This window comes from Mastigoproctus giganteus, chromosome 7, assembly GCF_048544385.1.
Source record: "Mastigoproctus giganteus isolate SK-2022 chromosome 7, ASM4854438v1, whole genome shotgun sequence".
Lineage (NCBI taxonomy): Eukaryota > Metazoa > Arthropoda > Arachnida > Uropygi > Thelyphonidae > Mastigoproctus > Mastigoproctus giganteus.
Genome location: NC_143581.1, coordinates 104,591,923 through 104,610,293, shown reverse-complemented (window position 1 = coordinate 104,610,293; position 18,371 = coordinate 104,591,923). Strand labels below are relative to the sequence as shown.

At 37.4% G+C, this 18,371-nt stretch overlaps 1 protein-coding gene across 1 annotated transcript in view; it reads left to right on the top strand.

Moving 5' to 3' along the window:
- Positions 1 to 18,371, top strand: part of eIF3l (eukaryotic translation initiation factor 3 subunit l) — a 425,669-nt gene that overhangs the window by 244,482 nt on the left and 162,816 nt on the right. Inside the window, exons 11-12 of the mRNA XM_090377051.1 lie at positions 3,482 to 3,652; positions 12,913 to 13,046. Coding sequence (XP_090233177.1) covers positions 3,482 to 3,652; positions 12,913 to 13,046 — 305 coding nt within the window. The remainder of the gene's footprint in view (positions 1 to 3,481; positions 3,653 to 12,912; positions 13,047 to 18,371) is intronic.

Below are 18,371 nucleotides of genomic sequence, written 5' to 3'. Positions count from 1 at the left end.
AATATGTTCCCCGTTCCCCTGACAATAGTCACCTACAACAACTAGTTCGTTTGGGACCAGCACATTCTGCCTTGGGGATTGCCATTGTGTTGCTTGATGTTCAAGTGCAGGCTCTGGCATTGATGTGGGCTGTTGAGAGCTTGATGGGCCCCTCAATGTAGATCCTTCTAGGGCATCCACCCTGTCCTTCAAGCTCTCATATAAGCCCATAACAATGCTGAGTTGGCACCTGATTTCCACGCACACACAAAGACATTCCCCTTGGCAATATCATGTCCCGTTCCTGATTGCTCCACAAACATCAAATAGGCAGTGCATTTCAATAGACTGTGATTCAGAGGACAACCGCCCCCCCCCCTCAGTTATCCCCTGAGCCACAGCACTTCCACTAGTTGGAGCCTTTTGCTTTGCTGCTCTGGTCTGAGTCATGATTTCTATTTAAGTTCAATAAAATTCCAACACAAAATATAACCCTAAATGTATATCCCAATGCAGTTATAACACTATATATATATATATGTGTATTTCGGTATTGAATATTATCTCTGAGTTACGTTATATGACTTTCTTATCCCTGTCAACTTATATGTATTAATTTATGATGTTACATTTGTAATACCTATGCCGCTATATTTATTTAGTTAAAAAAAAGTACAATTCAATTGACAATGAAATTTAATAAGATTAATAAATTTTACTGATTAATTGATACTACTATACTCGCTATCCAGTTTTCCGTTAAACCTTACGCTAACACACGTTGTATCGTATAATCAAAGTCGATTGAAGTCTCTACTTACGACCAGGGTCCTTCACTTGACTGTGAATAAAAAATCTTTCACAAGGAAAGTTTGTGTAGGTGTACCCCAGGGCGCAGTTCTCTCAGGGCTCCTCTTTATGGCTGCCTCCCATTCCTGTGTCAGCAAACAGAATTTATCAGTTTTGCAGACGACTTGAAGCTCCTCTATCGGATCAGCGGGACCGCCTGACCTGATTCTGTTTCTGAAAACATTATCAACAGCCTCAAGAATCTGATTACACACTTGGCACAGTTCTCTCTTAAGATTAATCCAAAAAAATCTGCACAAATGGTATTTTCCCTCAAATCAAACCCAACGCAACTAAACCTGGAAATCCACGGAACCTCCATCACCCCAGTCATCAAGCACAAAGATCTCGGTGTTATATTTGACCCTAAACTCAGTTTCAAACACCATGTTGCAGACATTCACAACAAAGTCTGCAGAGCAAGATGGTTTGCCAAACAACACCTCCTTCATGTTGCGCTATCTGAGTACACGCTCCAATACATATACCGGTTTCTGCAGCCAGCCATCACCTACAGGTCAGAAATCTGGGCGTCAGCAGCGAAAATGATGCTAAAAACCATTGCATCTGATGAGTACTGGCTTCTTCGGTGGGTCCTCTTCAAGCATAAACTGCCACCACTCATACATACTTCAGATATCACCCAACTTCTAAATTACAGAAAAGTCTCCAAACGGATATTTGCCCTCCACTTGCCTGTGTCAATTAAAATGATAGCGGGTGAAGTCAATATGCCAAATTTTTGGCAGATGTGCAATTGGAGGATCCCCTGAAACCCTTAAGAGCCCTTCCCTCTCTGCAGTCTGTAGCGTGGAGGCTCAGAATAGGGGATAGATTCCTGCCCATGGAGATGCTCCACAATGTCCAGGAGATAGATGTGGACTACAAAAAGTTCATATAGGTCAAATCGTACAGAAGACGCATCATCAGGGACCAGCTTTCGTCTTCAACCGAGTGACTATCATCGTCCTTTCATCGCTTTTCATGTGTCTTCATTTCACATGTTAATAGTAATTTTATATGTAAAATATGTAATTATACGTTTTATGTAATTTTTTCTTGTATAAGTTATTTCATGTTAAACCACTAGCATTGTCGCTGTTGTGGGTATTATTGCATCAGGCAATCATGTAACCAATCACTGCCTGCAATAAAGATATTTAATTAATTTAATTAATAATGGCAGCAAGAAACGAATGGTTAATCTACAGATACGAGGAATTATTTACTTTCCAAATCGCGCTGTCTAAATTCAAAATAAACCATGAAGCTTGACTAGGTCTATAAACTACTTTTAGAAAATAATTTAATCTAACATTAAGTCAATAAAGTGGCTAAGTATAATTAAAAACTTTTCGTTCGCGGGAGCTGCAAAACCCATCCACACGTGGATTTGATACCCTTACCGACACTAAGTAATAACCTACAAAATCTCTATCTAAATTCAATTTAAACTAAAGTATTGTTACTAGGAATATAAAGCAACTCTAAAAAATAAATTAATATGCCAATTTAAGTCAATAAAAAAGCAAAAACTTCTCTATTTGCTGGAGCCGTAAAAACTTCACCTGTTCACATGTACTCTCGCACCCAGTCTAAGTTAATGTTATCAGAATCTTTGTCATCATTAAGAGACCTCTGTTTTTCAGTTTTTTCTCCTCTCTTACTAATAACATTAACATGCTGCTTCGCATTCTTCTTCTCTATCTGCCGTTTATGTTCTGTTTATAAACTTAAAACCATTTAGGTCCTTGTGAAATTTGGCTGTAGCATTTTTAATGGGCACCCACGCACATTCACAGTAGAATTCGTCGAATAATTCTTAGTTGAAGAGGGCATCAAAATTACTTTGAAATTAATTTTTACTAAGCATGTCAAGTATAGGAATTTACATTGGCTTAAACAATGCGCAATACGAATTTTGCACATATGATCATAGTGGGAAATTAACAAAGCAGTGTGTGCCTTTTGTTGTAAGCCTTTGTTCTGTTATATTTTCAGAAATGCAATTTCTTCTCCCCCCCATATTTTATTATCATCATCATCATTATTATTATTTTCAATTATTATTATTATTATTATTATTTTTTTTTTTCTTCAGTATGGTAATTAATTTAAAAATAACACTGCTTATATCATAAGTTTTCTAAGTGTATTGTTCTTTCACTATAATATGCTTCCTCTTTATTCCTTCCTCTACCTCACATAAACACCTCTGACTTTTCTGGAAGTGTTAGGCTTCTATACATACCTTATCTATGTGTGTTGAAAAGTGGCTGTTTCATTGCTGAAGATAATGTTATGACAGTTACTACTCCTTCTGATAGCTTGGATTTGTGTTTATTCTAGCAAAATTTTCATAAATAGACAATAAGTATGGCAATGCAAGTTCCAAACATAAAAATTTTCCTGGCTGATTTCAAGTTATATAGCAAGTCCAAAGTGCCAAACTTCAGAATTGCAAATCAAAGATAGATTTTTTTACTGATTACATTACATTGAATAAGAGGTTCAGGGGGACAAAAATATAATTCAAAATAACCAATATTTCAATTATCCAACCTCCACTGTATACATATATTTACTTTTATTTGTGAGCATGCATATCCTTTGAAAAAGGTTTTTCAACATAGATATATATACACTTTTTCAGAGCCTGTATTCCCGTGTTCCTGCCTGCCAGATCACTACATACTACTATGTCGGATTTGCATATATGATGATGAGGCGATATGCAGATGCTATTCGCACTTTTTCCAATATTCTTCTCTATATTCAAAGAACAAGACAAATGTTTCAGCAACGTACATATCAAGTAGATCAGGTTGGTATAAGTTTCATTAATACCCTACAAAATGAAATTGCTATTAATTTCTTTAATAACATATCATTCTATTGCTGCAGAAATTAATGTATAATAGCTTCTGGTATGTTAAGTGTTTGAAGTTTTATGGAAATATAAGGAAGCATTGCTTAATAACTTTCACCATTTAATGTTTTTAAGTTACTCTGTGGAAGAATTGCATCCCAGCTTCGGTAATCCGACTTCTTTTTTTGAAGGTTCATCATGTTTCTGAATATTATGGCTAACTGAATGCAAATTCCTATTTTCTCTCAAGGGAATTATTTATTAATGGTGGATATTAATTCCACAATATGAGAGATGCCAAATGGTTAAGGTAATGATAATATTTTTAAGACTAAATGCACAAGGCATAATGTGTTATGGGTTGAAATTAAATATTGGTGTAAATACACCATAGTTTACCCATATATTTAACAACCTGAGTAAACAGAATATTTATAAGGTGGCATCGTTTTAAGTTATATCTCATATTGTGAGTACCTTCACGAGTTGCCATGATATTGCACTACTTTGAATAAGTAACGCTTCACCTAAGGAGAAGACTAATGTTACTTTTTCTCAGATAGGTACCACCACCCAGACGGCACCGTTTCAGGGCTATTTGGCCCTTCTTCGGTGGGTGGGTAGGTACCCAAGTGATGCAGTGATGGCAAAACAGTTATGAAGTATAACTCCACAATATGAGAGATTCCTGATGGTGTATGATGTATTTAGACTAAGATGCATTTAGGGCTAAAGCCTCAAACTGCGAGCAGATTTAGACTATGTATATATTAAGTGCAATAGCATCATTAATACACAACCATTTCTGAATAAACAGAATATTTAGAATAATTAGAACAATAATTATTATAAACAGAAGAAGGGCCAAATAGCCCTGAAACGGTGCAGTCTGGGTAGTGGTGGTGGTACCTATTCGAGAATAAGTAACATTAGTCTTCTCCTTAGGTGAAGCGTTACTTATTCGAAGTAGTGCAATATCATGGCAACTTGTTGTGGAGGTATTCACAATATGAGATATAACTTAAAATGATGCCGCCTTATAAATATTCTATTTATTCAGAAATGGTTGTGTATTAATGATGCTATTGCACTTAATATATACATAGTCTAAATTTGCTCACAGCTTGAGGTTTTAGCCCTAAATGCATCCTAGTCTACCTGAGTAATGTAATGGCATTGTTTGATTTTTATCTCATATTATGGCTACCTTCACAACAAGATACCAGGTATTGCACTACTTCGAATAAATAACACTTCTCTAGTGTAGGAGACTACTGTTATTTATTCTCAGTGGGTACCACCACCTAGACGGCACCATTTTGGAGCTTGTTGGCTCACTCATCACTCATTTGGCATCTCTCATGTTGTGGAATTAACTTAACAACCGTGATGACATGTTTGCATTATCAGGGTACCTGTCTGCCCACCAATGAGTGAGCCAACAAGCTCCGAAGTGGTGCCGTCTGGGTGGTAGTACCCACTGAGAATAAATAACAGTAGTCTCCTCTACTAGAGAAGCGTTATTTATTCGAAGTAGTGCAATACGTGATATCTTGTTGTGAAGGTAGCCATAATATGAGATATAATCAAACAAAGCCTTTACGCTACTCAGGTAGTTAAATTAATGGGTAAACTGTGGTGTATTTACACCGATATTATATAGTTAATTTCAACCCATAACACATTATGCCTTATGTATTTAGTCTTAAAACTTACTATATCATTCCAGTAAACTAATTTTATACCTGAAAAAGAAAAGTATACACTTAATAATATTTCATAATAATCTTATGCAAGATTATTTTATTTACAATGTTTATTTTATTGATTATTGTAAACGTTTTGTTGGATGGAGATTTTTTTTCAGTACACAGCAGATCTCAGTTCACTCAATCACAAAATCGATATTTCTTAATTCATCTTTGAAATTCTGTTATTGAGTCAGGCTAGAGTAACTGCACATTTTAATGGTATTGGTTTTTTCATATTTTTTTCATAACAGGTAACTTGGCCAGTCTTCCCAGCTCCCTGTTATAACAGACTTTCACTGTGTGTGCAGTGTTTATAATTTTAGTGTTGTGACCTGTGGATAAGTTTCAAAGGTACAGTGAATCAGAAGTTGGTTGTATATCTTTGCCATAAATGATCAAAGATAATGTAAATAATGGTGAAAGATGAGAACTTTCTGTTGTTCCAGTATGGGTCACTGAACTAAAAATGCCAGAGACTGAAGGAATTCAAGAGCTTTTCAATCAGGGCTGTAGTTAGTCAGTGTCAGGCAGAGGGAGTTATTCTGAGGTGTTCAGCCCATGCATCATGCAGATCATCAAACACACATTTGTACAGAAATATACCCACTGCAGTATTCTAGTTGCTAATGAGTTATATAAATAATAATAGTGACAAGAACAGTGAACTAAAATTGTAGTCATTTTCTCCAAAATAATAAGATTTTTCACTTTTGTGAGATTTCCCCCCACTCTTCTAGGCAAGTTGTTGGGTTAGATGCATCAGTGACTTAGATCATAATGTACTATTGTGTTTTCAGTCTATACAAGTGTGTGTGCGTGCGTGCGTTCAGGCCAATTTGCATGTTGTGCAGGAAAAAATTGTAATAATGCATTTGGGAAATCCATACTACTTCCATCTGAGATCCGTTAACTACACCTGTTATTGAAGAAGCCTTTCGAAATAACCCCAGTCTGCTTCAGAAAAGTAGATATACGTTCTCATACTAATTATACTTCACCATAATTTAGCCGACCGGTCTAGCTGGGTGGGTAAAGCGCCTGCCTGGCAACCCAAAGGTCGCAGGTTCGAATCCCGCCTCGGGCTTGGATCAAAGTACTGCAAAAAACCTTGGGAGGTGCACTATAGCCACAGAAGCTGATGCGCCAATAACTACCAAAAAAAAAAACCATAATTATGTCATATATAAATATTTATAATATATGAAGTGTGGCAATAAAATTCCTGTACTGATGCTGTTGTGATCATCTTTGATGATTTTGAAAATAAATAGATGTGTGGAAAGTGTTTTAGTTAAACTTTCTCCAACATATGGTCATACAGAGATTGTCCAGTAGGCTGACAGGTGGCAACTAACAACCAGTTCCATTGGTAGTGTTAACTTTCTGTCACAACTTTTCTAAAACTAGGAAAATCTATAGCAGAAATGTATGAAATGTTAAAAACTATTTATAATGATGAAACATTAAGTCCTATCAGTGTGTTTGAATGGTAGAAGTGGTTCGACAGATATGAGAATGTTCACAGTGGACATCCATCAGACTTCAGAGATGGTCAGAGAAGCACAGCTATGTTTTAATGCTGCTAACTGCAAGGTCTTACACTTGGGGAATTGCTATTATGTACAATTATATGTATATAATATGTATAATTTATACAAATAAATTATACACTTTGTGGGGTTGAATTAATAACAGTGGGGGAGGGAAGTTACAATATGGACAGATATGAAGTTTTCTGAATGGTGTAAACAGACAGCCAGGAAATCCCATCGATGTCCTATCGATGATTTATTGAATGCTATCCTGTAGAGATAGGGAGGTCATAATCCCACTGTGTTCAGGTATGGAGACCTCATTTGAAAAAAGACATCAAGACTTGAAAGGGTCCGAAGATGGGCAACTCGAATGGTGAGATCGGCAGAAGGACAACCATATGAGGAAAGACTTTGATTTTGTGGCTACTGAGTTTGGCAACCAGGCACCCCAGAAGTGACCTGATTGAGGTTTATAAGGCTCTGAGAGGTATTAGTAAAATGAATGAAGGTGGAATTCTCACTGTTCTAAACAGTTGCCACCACCTGAGTTGGTTGTTCTCTCACTTCCCCCATCCTAGGTGTTCCCCCCACTACCAACTGTCATCTCCTACCCCCCAGAGTAGGATTGGCATCCTGACCTGGAGGCCCTCTTTTGCCCCACCTTTTCAATCAGGTGGGAACCGTCACTACTGCCTTCCTCTTTCTCTCTACCACTTTAACTCCCACTTCCTATCTTCCTACTATTCCCTTCTAAGTTTCACTTTTTTTTTTTACTGGGCTCTCCCTGTCTGTAGCCTTGGCTACCACAGGGTCTGCCCCACTAGTGCTTTATACTCTTTACTGCCCGGCCTGCCTCCTTGTGTCAGTGGATAGTAAGGTAGATGTTTCTGTGTGAAAACAGAAGTCCTCCAGGCTAAGAGGCTGGATGAACAACACAGCCAACAACTAAACATTACACTACACTACACGAACACTCACTAATCTACATAAATCTCGCCTTTACAGAGTTTGTATTTATCACATTGCTTGATGCTGAGTTGAGGAACACCCTCGGAGCCACGGTACAATTCACACTATACACTATGTCCTAAACAATTCCAGAACTAATGGTCATAAATTCATATTACAGGACTTGACATTTAGATTAAATTGTAGGAAGTTTTGTTTTAGCCACCATTGATTGCTGTAACAAGGTTGTCCTCGCAGATAGTTGAGGTTCACAGTTTAAATGAGGTCCTTGAGGTTGTCACAGACATTCTCTCAGATATGCCAGACAAGCTGTACTTGCTACCTGGGAGTCTAAAACGCTGATGGAACTGATATTCAGGTGACACTCAAGTCAAGTGGACCCAATTTTGGCGAAGTCCGGATGGTCTGTGACAGCCAAATCCTCTGCTTGCACCTTCACGATGGTGGGACTGTTAGTAATCCTGGGTATAACATCCATGCACAAGAACATTGTGGGTAACCACCCAGGAGTGAACCAACGTAAGCAAGGGTCGAGATCCAATATTCCTTACATTTCGAGGGTACAGCTCTAAAACGGTGTTCACAGGCTGCTAGTTAGTACACCGGACCAAACCTATTGCTAACTCTCTAGGAGGCTTCCGAATCAGCTAGTGTATAATCTTGCTATCTATACTCTCTCAGATAGTGACTGGAGGGAGCCCGAGTAGTGTTTATGCGGGGAGCATTGTCGAGGCCACGTTATGTCAAGGATCTGGGTATATTCTTTACCATGTGTAATGAATATACCCAGATCCAAAAATTTCATTGCTTCATACAGCATGTCCAACCCACTTTTTCTTACCATTGAATACAGTATGAATTGTCAAACTAATAGAGCAAGCTTTTCTGCAAAAAGATCTAAACCTTCCAAACACTTCCTAGTTCATTTCACAAATATATGTGGTTTCAATTCTAATCTCAACGACGTCCAATTCCACTTGCAGTCTGCCAAACGCCATGAACTTTTTCTGACAGAATCTTAATTATTGGTTGATTCAAATACTGCTCATTTCAGTTACCCAAATTATTCGCTGTATGATTCCTTTTGCCTCAGAGGTGACACTTCTTGATATGTCCATTCTGATATTCCCTGTCAGAGACTTGGCAATTTGGATTCTCCTCTCTTTGATCTTCTCTGACTTAAAATCTCTCTACCTCATTGAGTCAAATTCATCTGTTGTCTCTACCGTTCTCCCAACTCCACTAATCACTTGGAGCTCTTTGATTCCTCTCTTTGCAATTTGACTTTCTCCAGTCCAACTTTCCTAATAGTGAGGTAATTTCCCTTGGAGATTTTAATGTTCACATCCCCAGCTGGCTTCTGTTTTCTAGTTACACCGACCCAGCTGGTCGAGATGCTGAGGCTTTTGCAATTACTAATGACCTTGCACACATTTACCTACAAGAATACCGGACAATCCTAATCATACAGCCAACACGCTTGATCATTTTCTCACAAACAACCCTTGTAAGAACATGGTTGAAGTGAGAGGTCCTTTAGGCACTATAGATCACAACCTGGTGATTGTCTCTTCTCCAATGGAGCCTTTATGTCATGGCTATTCTCAACCTCATGTTGTTTGGTATTACAAGAATACAAAATGGGAGGACCTGTGACTTTTCTTTTCTTCTTCTTTTCCTTGGTCAGATTACTGTTTAAAAACTTCTGATGTCAAAGTTTGCTCAGATCGTGTCAGTGAAATTATTCTTGCAGGAATGGAATCCTTTATCCCACACTCCACTTTAAAATCTCGTCCTTTATCTAAACCTTGGTTTTCCACTAAATGTTCTAAGGCTGTTCAAGAGAAGAACGTTGTATTTCGTAATTGGCTCGTTTCTAATTGTTTAGTTTCATTTCATGCCTACACCAAATCGCAACAATTGTAAATCAGTTATTAATCAGTCCAAACTAGAGTTTGAACAGGCTAAGAGTAGAAAACTTGCTTCTTGCCCTAATGGTAGCCGAGCATTCTAGTCTCTTGCCAAAGCTGTTGACCACAACTTTTGCCCATCTCTGCTCCCACCTCTCTCCAAACGAGATGGTTCTGTTGTTACTTCAGCCAGGGATAAACTGACCTGCTAGCATCCCATTTTTCTTCCAACTCTTGTTTAATAATCTTGGTAAAACACCTCCCACCATTCCCAACACGCTCTATTCAATCCCTGCTGTTGTCTTCCATCAAAAGGATGTCAGAAAGATTTTGATGAATTTTGATGCAAAGAAAGCAGGTCCCGATGGTATTTCTCCACTTGTTCTCAAAATCTCTGCTCCTGAACTTACTCCAATTCTTTGCCGCCTTTTTTCACTTTCTTATTCCAAAGGTGTTTTTCCTTCAGCTTGGAAATTTGCTCATATCCAGCCAGTTCTTAAAAAGGGTGACAAATCCCTCCCATCCAATTATCGTCCCATTGCAATTACTTCTACTCTTTCTAAAATAATGGAGAAATCAATTAACTGCCAACTCTTAAACTGCCTAGAAACCTTCCGTCTGCTCAATGATTGCCAGTATGGATTCCGTCAGTGTCGATCCACTGGTGATATTCTGGCTTATGTTACCCATTTATGGACAAATTCAATGGTCCAAACACAAGTAATTACTCTTGACATCTCAAAGGCTTTCGATCGTGTTTGGCATAAAGGTCTTCTAAACAAGCTTCCATCTTATGGTTTGCCAACTGTTTTTAGTAATTGGTTATCCAGTTTTCTCTCTGATTGCTCACTGAAGGTGATGGTAGATGCTCTCTGTATTCTAACTTCTCCACTGATGCCGGTGTCCCCCAAGGTTCAGTTCTTTCCCCCACTCTTTTCCTCTTGAATATTAATGAGCTTCTTCCATTGACTGGAAATCCTACCCATAGTTTTGCCTATGATAGTACAATGCATTCCACTTTCCATTTTGAGAACCTTGCCCTGCTCAATCAGCTTCAACTTCTCGAAAATCTGCTACCAATTCCTTAAATGCCGATCTTCAGGTAATTCTCCAGTGGGGCAAAGACAACTTAGTTGATTTCAACCCTTCTAAAACTCAGTCTTGTCTTATATCTCGCAAAAAAGGATTCTTCTGCTCCTATGCTTATCTTTAGTGACACTCTGATTTCTAGGCAAAATGATATATCTCTTTTGGGGATTACCCTGACTTCTAATCTTTCTTGGCACAATCACATTACAAATATTGCTTCCTCTGCATCTAAAAAACTAGGTTTTCTCTTTTGCTTTCGGCTATTACTTTTCTTCCAAACAGCTGTTCACTCTGCATAAATTGCAAATCCGCCCTACCATGGAATATTGTTCCCACAACTGGGGTGGTGCCTCCAAAACCTCTCTCAGACTTCTTGATTCCATTCAGAAGAGTGCAGTTAGGTTAATTAATGATTCATCTCTAACAGAGTGTCTCCACTCTCTGTCTCATAGATGTACTGTTTCTGCTGCATGCCTCCTCTACAGATACTTCCATGGGCACTGTTCTTCTGAATTGGCTTCTATAATTCCCGCTCTCTCTTTCAAAACAGTCCGAACACATGACGCCACAAGCCAACATCCATTTACTGTCCAACTTCAAACTCACAGAACCAACTTTTCATCTTCCTCGTTTATTCATTCAACTGCCGTTTTCTGGAACAACCTTCCTTCATACGTATTTCCTGAAAATTACAGTCTATAGAAGTTCAAGTCCAGTGTCAACAATTATCTTCTTTTGTCTTCTCAACCTCCAACCCAAGCACGGTACTAAGTACTATAGGTTCTAATATCTCTCGTGTTTGGGGTTTACATATAAAAAAAAAAAAAAAAAAAAAAAATTAATAAAAAATAAATAAATTTAAATGTCAACTGGATGCTTACCTGTGTGAGGAGGGAAGCATATAATTTGTTTTGTTATATACTTGATTTTTTTTTTTTTTTTTTTTTGCTAATGCAGCAAAAGCCTGTGGCTTCCTTGCATTATATCGCAAATACTGTTACTATTATTATTAACTCTTGCAATGAGGACAAATTTTCAAAAGTTTGGAAAATTGTTGCAAGAGATCATAATTTGACCTTCAGAATGATGATAGCTGTTGAGTTGGATGTGAATAAGGAGACAATTTGTCAAATTCTGCTTGAAGATTTTGGGAAAATGATGGTCTAGGAAATTTGTGTGTACAGTCTCATGGATGTGTAGAAGCAACAGTGTTATCATGTGAAGTTTTCATCCAAACTTGGCATGATAATCCTAATGTTATATTCCTCAAGTATTCTCACTGGAGATGAGACAAAGTATCAGAAAATGCGGTGGACCTGAAAATCATAATCATCCCAAAATGCTTTGTTTACAAAAATCCAGGATCAAGATGATGCCAATCATGTTTATTCAACAAATAGTACAATTCACAAGGAATTTGTACCTGAAGGGGAGAGGGAGACTCAGTGCTGTATTCTACATAAAAGTGCTTCATTGACTATTGAAGTGCAATTTCAAGAGAAAGGTAGCTGATTCTTATTTCATAACAATGTCTCCACCCATTCCGCACTTGTTATGAAGACATTTCTGATAAAACATGGCCGCACAGATCAACCATGCATTCTAATCTAGCACTAGCAGATTTTCTAGCCATTTCCCAAGGTGAAGGAAAACTGCCCGCAAAGGAAAGAGGTTTCAAGATGTTTAGGACATAAAGAAAGGCATAACCACTGAACTGAACATCATCTCTTTGGATACTTTCGCCGACTCTTTTCAGAAACTTTTAGAACATTGTAATAAGTGCATTCAGTCAGATGGTGATTACTTTGTATATAATTAAAACCATTTTTGACCTCCTTAAATTTGTTATTTTTATTGCATCAGTCCAAGAACTTTATTGCCGCATCTCGTGTATATGTATATATGTTTAATTTTTCACTATTTTAAAATGTGCATAGATTATAATATTTTCTTTTATACAGATTAACAAACAAACAGAACAGATGTATACATTACTTGCTATTTGCTTGGTTCTGCACCCTCAAAGAATTGATGAAAGTGTGCTTTCATTGTTGAAAGAAAAATGTGGCGATAAAATGCTGTTAATGCAACAAGAGTAAGTTAAAACTTTAGATTCTTGCTATATAGAATAGTATAACTGATATTTGAGAATTACAAAGGGTAGATCAATCATTGAAAATGCATACATTTATCAAGTCTCACCATTGTCCTAGTATTGCTTTCCAGATGAAGTTGCCATATTTTGTAATTACTTACATGTTCAGTGCTCAGATATACAAATGTTATGTCCACTTTCTTTTTTTAAGGGGTAAATCATTTCTTCTTAACCTGCAGTGACTGCCATTCTTTCAAGTGTTCTTGGTGTCAAAAATTGGCAGGGGGCATTTCACAAATATTACCATAAAAGAAACTGAGTCAGGATCACATGGCTGTTTTTATATATGCTGTTTATTTTTGAAAGTAATAAAATATCTATTGTAGTAACAGAGTATCAACTGTACCCATTCTGTGGGCTAACTGGATTCAAGAGCTGCATTCCTTGTGCTTACAGTGCTTACTACTGAAAATACTCTATAACAACTAAATTTGAACGTTCTATAATGATACTAGCCCAATGGACTGAGTCTTTTTAACTAATTCATCTAATCAGCTAGTGTTCATTTTTCAATAGCTGTCTAATTTAAGATGAGATAATGCGTGTTGCATTTGTCCAAAAATGTTTTTGAAGGGCAAGAGGTTATTGCCTTGAGTTAGACTTTTCAGTCTGCGTCAGTTAATTCGTTTTCAATTCAGAGATCTTATATCTTTTTATGAAGATATAAAAAGTTAAAAAGTGTAGGTCTAGCAAGTTCCTTTTCAGCATAAGTGCATAACAAAGAACATATGCTGTTATTCAACTCTTATTGCTGTCCTTTCATTTCCCCTTCTAGTGTTTCCACATTATTTATTATTTTGCACATTGTTTATATTATCACATGAATGTTATCATCTGATATTTGAAATTCTTTGTGATATTGAATTTAAAATACAGTACCACACCCCTTATCCAAAAAGCCTGGGACCAGAGGTTTTTGGATTTTGGGAATTTCTGGATTTCGAGTCCTTAGCAGGAGCAATTAGAACATATGCAAAATAAATAATTAAAAATCTTATACCGTATTACAGTAAAGATTTACTTTACCTAATAAAAAGTGTTAGTAAATACAAAGTTTAATACTGCTATAATCAAATTAACATTAAACAATAGAATTTAAAAATTAAAATAGTTTATTTACAAAATGAAACTATAGTATATATCAAATCCTAAAATGTAAATGTAAATAAGTGGTAAAAAGTATATAATGAAAAATACTAGAACCTCAATGTTGGAGGAGGGTGAAATTTGCCCTCTCAGTTATCAGTACATTTATAACACATATTGAGTATTTTAATATGTATGTATTAAGATATGCAGCACCTCATTATCACATGGTTGTTGGTGGGGATTGTTGGTAACACTGTTGTCAGGGGAGGCTGGTAATATATTGTGCAAAAAGGATAGGTGGAATAGGACCAGGGTATATCTGCCAAAGGCAAAACTTGATGACGTTGTAGAGCATATATCATATTTTAATGGTGCAAAAGGTGATATTGTTGTACACTTTGGCACTAATGATATTAAGAGTACAAGATCTGCAGACATACTTAACAAGTACAAGTCAATGTTGAAAAAAAAATCAAGAGATACGGTTAAATTTGAAAGTGTTATAATTCTGATCAGATATGATAGGAGGGAGTATATGATGAGAGCCTTGTCAATCAATTCGGCCCTGGAGAGAATATACAGGGCTCATGGGTTAGAATTATTTTCCAGCATGGTCTGTGCTTGTTAACAGGAGGGCTTGCTTATGCTGCTGGATGGGATACACTTAAATAGAAAGGGTGCAAGAATAATTGCCAATGCTATTGAGACATTGTCAGGTGGGTCAGAAAACTGTAGCTTGTGAGGATTCACAGACTAAAAGATTAACAGTAGCTGCAGGCAGAGGTGAAAATGATTCTTGCACTGCTTCTATTATAATGAGCGGCAGCCTGGTAAGCAAGGTGCTGGGGATTTCAAGGACGGGTGGGAGTCATCACGGAACAAATAGATACATGGCCTGTGTTAGGGTAACTAAGAATAAGAACAGGTGCGTGTATACTTGCATGTACACCAATCTAGGAGTATAGTAAATAAATATATCAAAGGCAGATATTGTTGGGATATCAGAGAAGTGGTGTTACACAGATATAAGCACAGTGCAGGACTGGAATTTGTGGAGTACAGTATGTACAGAAAAGATAAACAGGGTAGAAAGGGAGGAGGGTTTAAGCTATTATGTAAGAAACACAAAAATCTAAGGAAGTGCATTCAGTTGTTGACATAAATGGACATTGTTATGCTAAGTCAGCTTTGTGTGACATAATCACTGGGAAAGAAAAAATGAGATTAGGAATGGTGTTTTAGGCCTAATGACTTTGATGAGTACAGTGAACAGTTGTACAGAGAATTGGCATGGAACAGTAAATCAGAATGTCTTATAATTGTGGAATTTAACTTGCAAGATATTGACTGGAACTTGTGAGTTGGTCACTTACACACTACCAAGACTTTTGTGTATTTATTGGATGATTTTTTCATACAGCAGCATGTTTGAGAGGCAATCAGAGGTATTAATACTCTTGATCTGATTATCAGTAGTGATTATTTATGCATTAAGAATTTGCAGATAAGGCAACCACTAGGTGGCAGTGAAACAGTGTAGGAATCTGGATTTACTTAAAGATGTCACTACCCTCAGGGGTAAAGGGAAGGGTTTTTGCTTTAGTAAAGGGGACTACAGTGGTCTCAGACAGCTTTTAAATTCTATACAGTGATACCAACCGATGATGTTAGCAACATTATCATCATCTAGCGATCAGCATCTGTTGTAAACATCATGAAATAATTCTTCCACAGTTTTGCTTGTCCATTCCTTTAAATTATCCAGTCATGATATTCTTCTTCCTCTTACCATTTATTCTTCCAGTCATGTTAGCAACAGCAAATTATAAATGGGAAATTATAAATCTTTGAAGATTAATTCCTTGAATTAATCTTCAAAGATTAATTCTAGGAATTAATCTTTGAAGCTACTAGGCTCTTCATACCGACTAAGAAATACTGTTCAAAGTTTAGGAATGGAATCCTTTATCCCAAACTCCACTTTAAAATCTCGTCCTTTATCTAAACCTTGGTTTTCCAATAAATGTTCTAAGTCTGTTCAAGAGAAGAACGTTGCATTTCGTAATTGGCTCGTTTCTAATTCTTTAGTTTCATCTTCTGCCTACACCAAAGCGTCCTGATAATTTTCATCTGCCTACGTCAGATGAAAATTATCAGGCAGCACAGAAACCTCTGGTAGATATAAGCTAGTCTGTCCTAAAGTCACAAAGGAGGATAGGCAAATGAAGGCAGATTACGAGAAATCTATGGCACAGTATGCACAGAGAGAGAGAGAGAGAGAAAGAGAGAGACAGTAAAGACCTCTTTGCTTATGTAAACTCTAGAAGGAAGGGGGTGTGTTGGTCCACTTGATATCGATGGTTCAACTGTTGATGATCCTGCTCAGATAGCTGACAAATTGAATGAGTATTTTGCATCTACATTCACACATGAGGAATTATTCAATGAGGGGGGTGTGCCAGAAGTTTATCAAACTCTAACAGTGTGCTAAATGGTTTTTGTAATAACTGAGAGCAAAGTGGAGGAGAAGTTGTTGAAGTTAAACATAAGATAAACACCCGGGGTGAATGAGATCCATCCAGTTATATTAAAGGAGGCGGCGAAGGAAGTAAGCAAATCCTTAGCCATAATTATGAGAGCATCCTTGGACTCAGGGGACGTCCATTTGGACTGGACAAATGTATCCCCAATTCACAAAGCTGGATCTAAGGGTGACACAAGTAATTTATAGACCAATTAGTTTAACTTCTGTTCCGGGAAAAATAATGGAGTCACTGGTTAAAGATGCCTTGCAGGATCATCTAGACAAAACTGCAGTGATAATTCAGACACAGCATTGGTTTGTTAGGGGGGGAAGTCTTGTCTGACCAATTTGATTGGATAAAATGCATGTGATCATAAAGGAATGTGGTGTGATGTGAAACTATCATGGTGATATTTGAATTTTGAAATCTACACATAAAAATTGCTTAAAAACAGCATTTAAGCTGTTGGAGGTGAAACTCATGGTGGCTAAATTGACTTACAGCCAATTTCTAAGAAATCTGTGCACAGCTGCCTAAATGATCACCAAGCTGTTTAATATCTTGTAGGTTTCTTTCAAACATGTGATCACTGAATGTCAGATTAACTAATCATCCTTCTTATAGTTTTTCATCTGTTAAATTGCGTAACACTACCCTTAATTAGCAGAATCCAATTCTTTCTTTATTGAGAGCCCGAACTCCTCAATATGGACACCTGACATGTATATGTGATGAAGGACCTTCACAGTGATGATGCCGGTCCTGTAGAGTAGTATCAAGGAATTCTCTGTTTGCTGTGTGCTATGACCTGTGGAAATTTGGAAAGGGGATCCTGTTGATTGGGAGCATACAAAACTCCATTTTGGCTCCTACTTTGAGAAGATGGGTGGTCCTGGGATGGCTTTCCCTGGTTCAGTGAGTTTGTAAGGGTTTCCCATGTCCCTATTCTTGTGGTCCCAGGAATAACATTCAGGCTGGCGGGTATGGTGTCTGGGTAGCCCTTGCATCTCCCTCCCAATTGCATTTACTGTTTTCTGGATGGTGGTTATCCCATTTGGGCTCTGTGGTGGGTAGAGATCCCAGGCATTGAATCAAAATATAAACTCCAGAATCGTTATAATATAAATTCTTCTTCTGGAACCCAGCACAGTTCCTAATCCCTGAAAAATTGGATGTTGACCTGGATTATGTTATCTCAGCAAAAAGACAGAAAACTGAAGTAATATCAGGTCCTACATGATATTACATGATAATTAATTCATTGTGCAAGTGAGAATCCTACAAGAGAAATGTTACCCTTCTTTATCTGGAAGCATTTGGAATGGATGTCAGTCTTGCCAAAATCTGTCATACTGCTGTGTTCTGGAGCCTGGTCGAAACAAAAACCGATAAACACTTGGGAATAGCGTCTGCATACCACCTCTATTGGGAGCATACCAATGATTGTAATACTACATAAGACACTCTACATATCCCGATATGTAATCTCAGAACTTGATCTTCTGGAAGTGTCTGAAGGGGGAAATGTGTTCCGAGTTAAAATCTCAAGGAGTAGCAGCTGCAAAATGAATATTAAATGGATATTTTTGCATAGGAAAGGGACTCTACTGCCTGCTAGAAACCTCATCCGTGTGTTTAATTCATCTGTCTC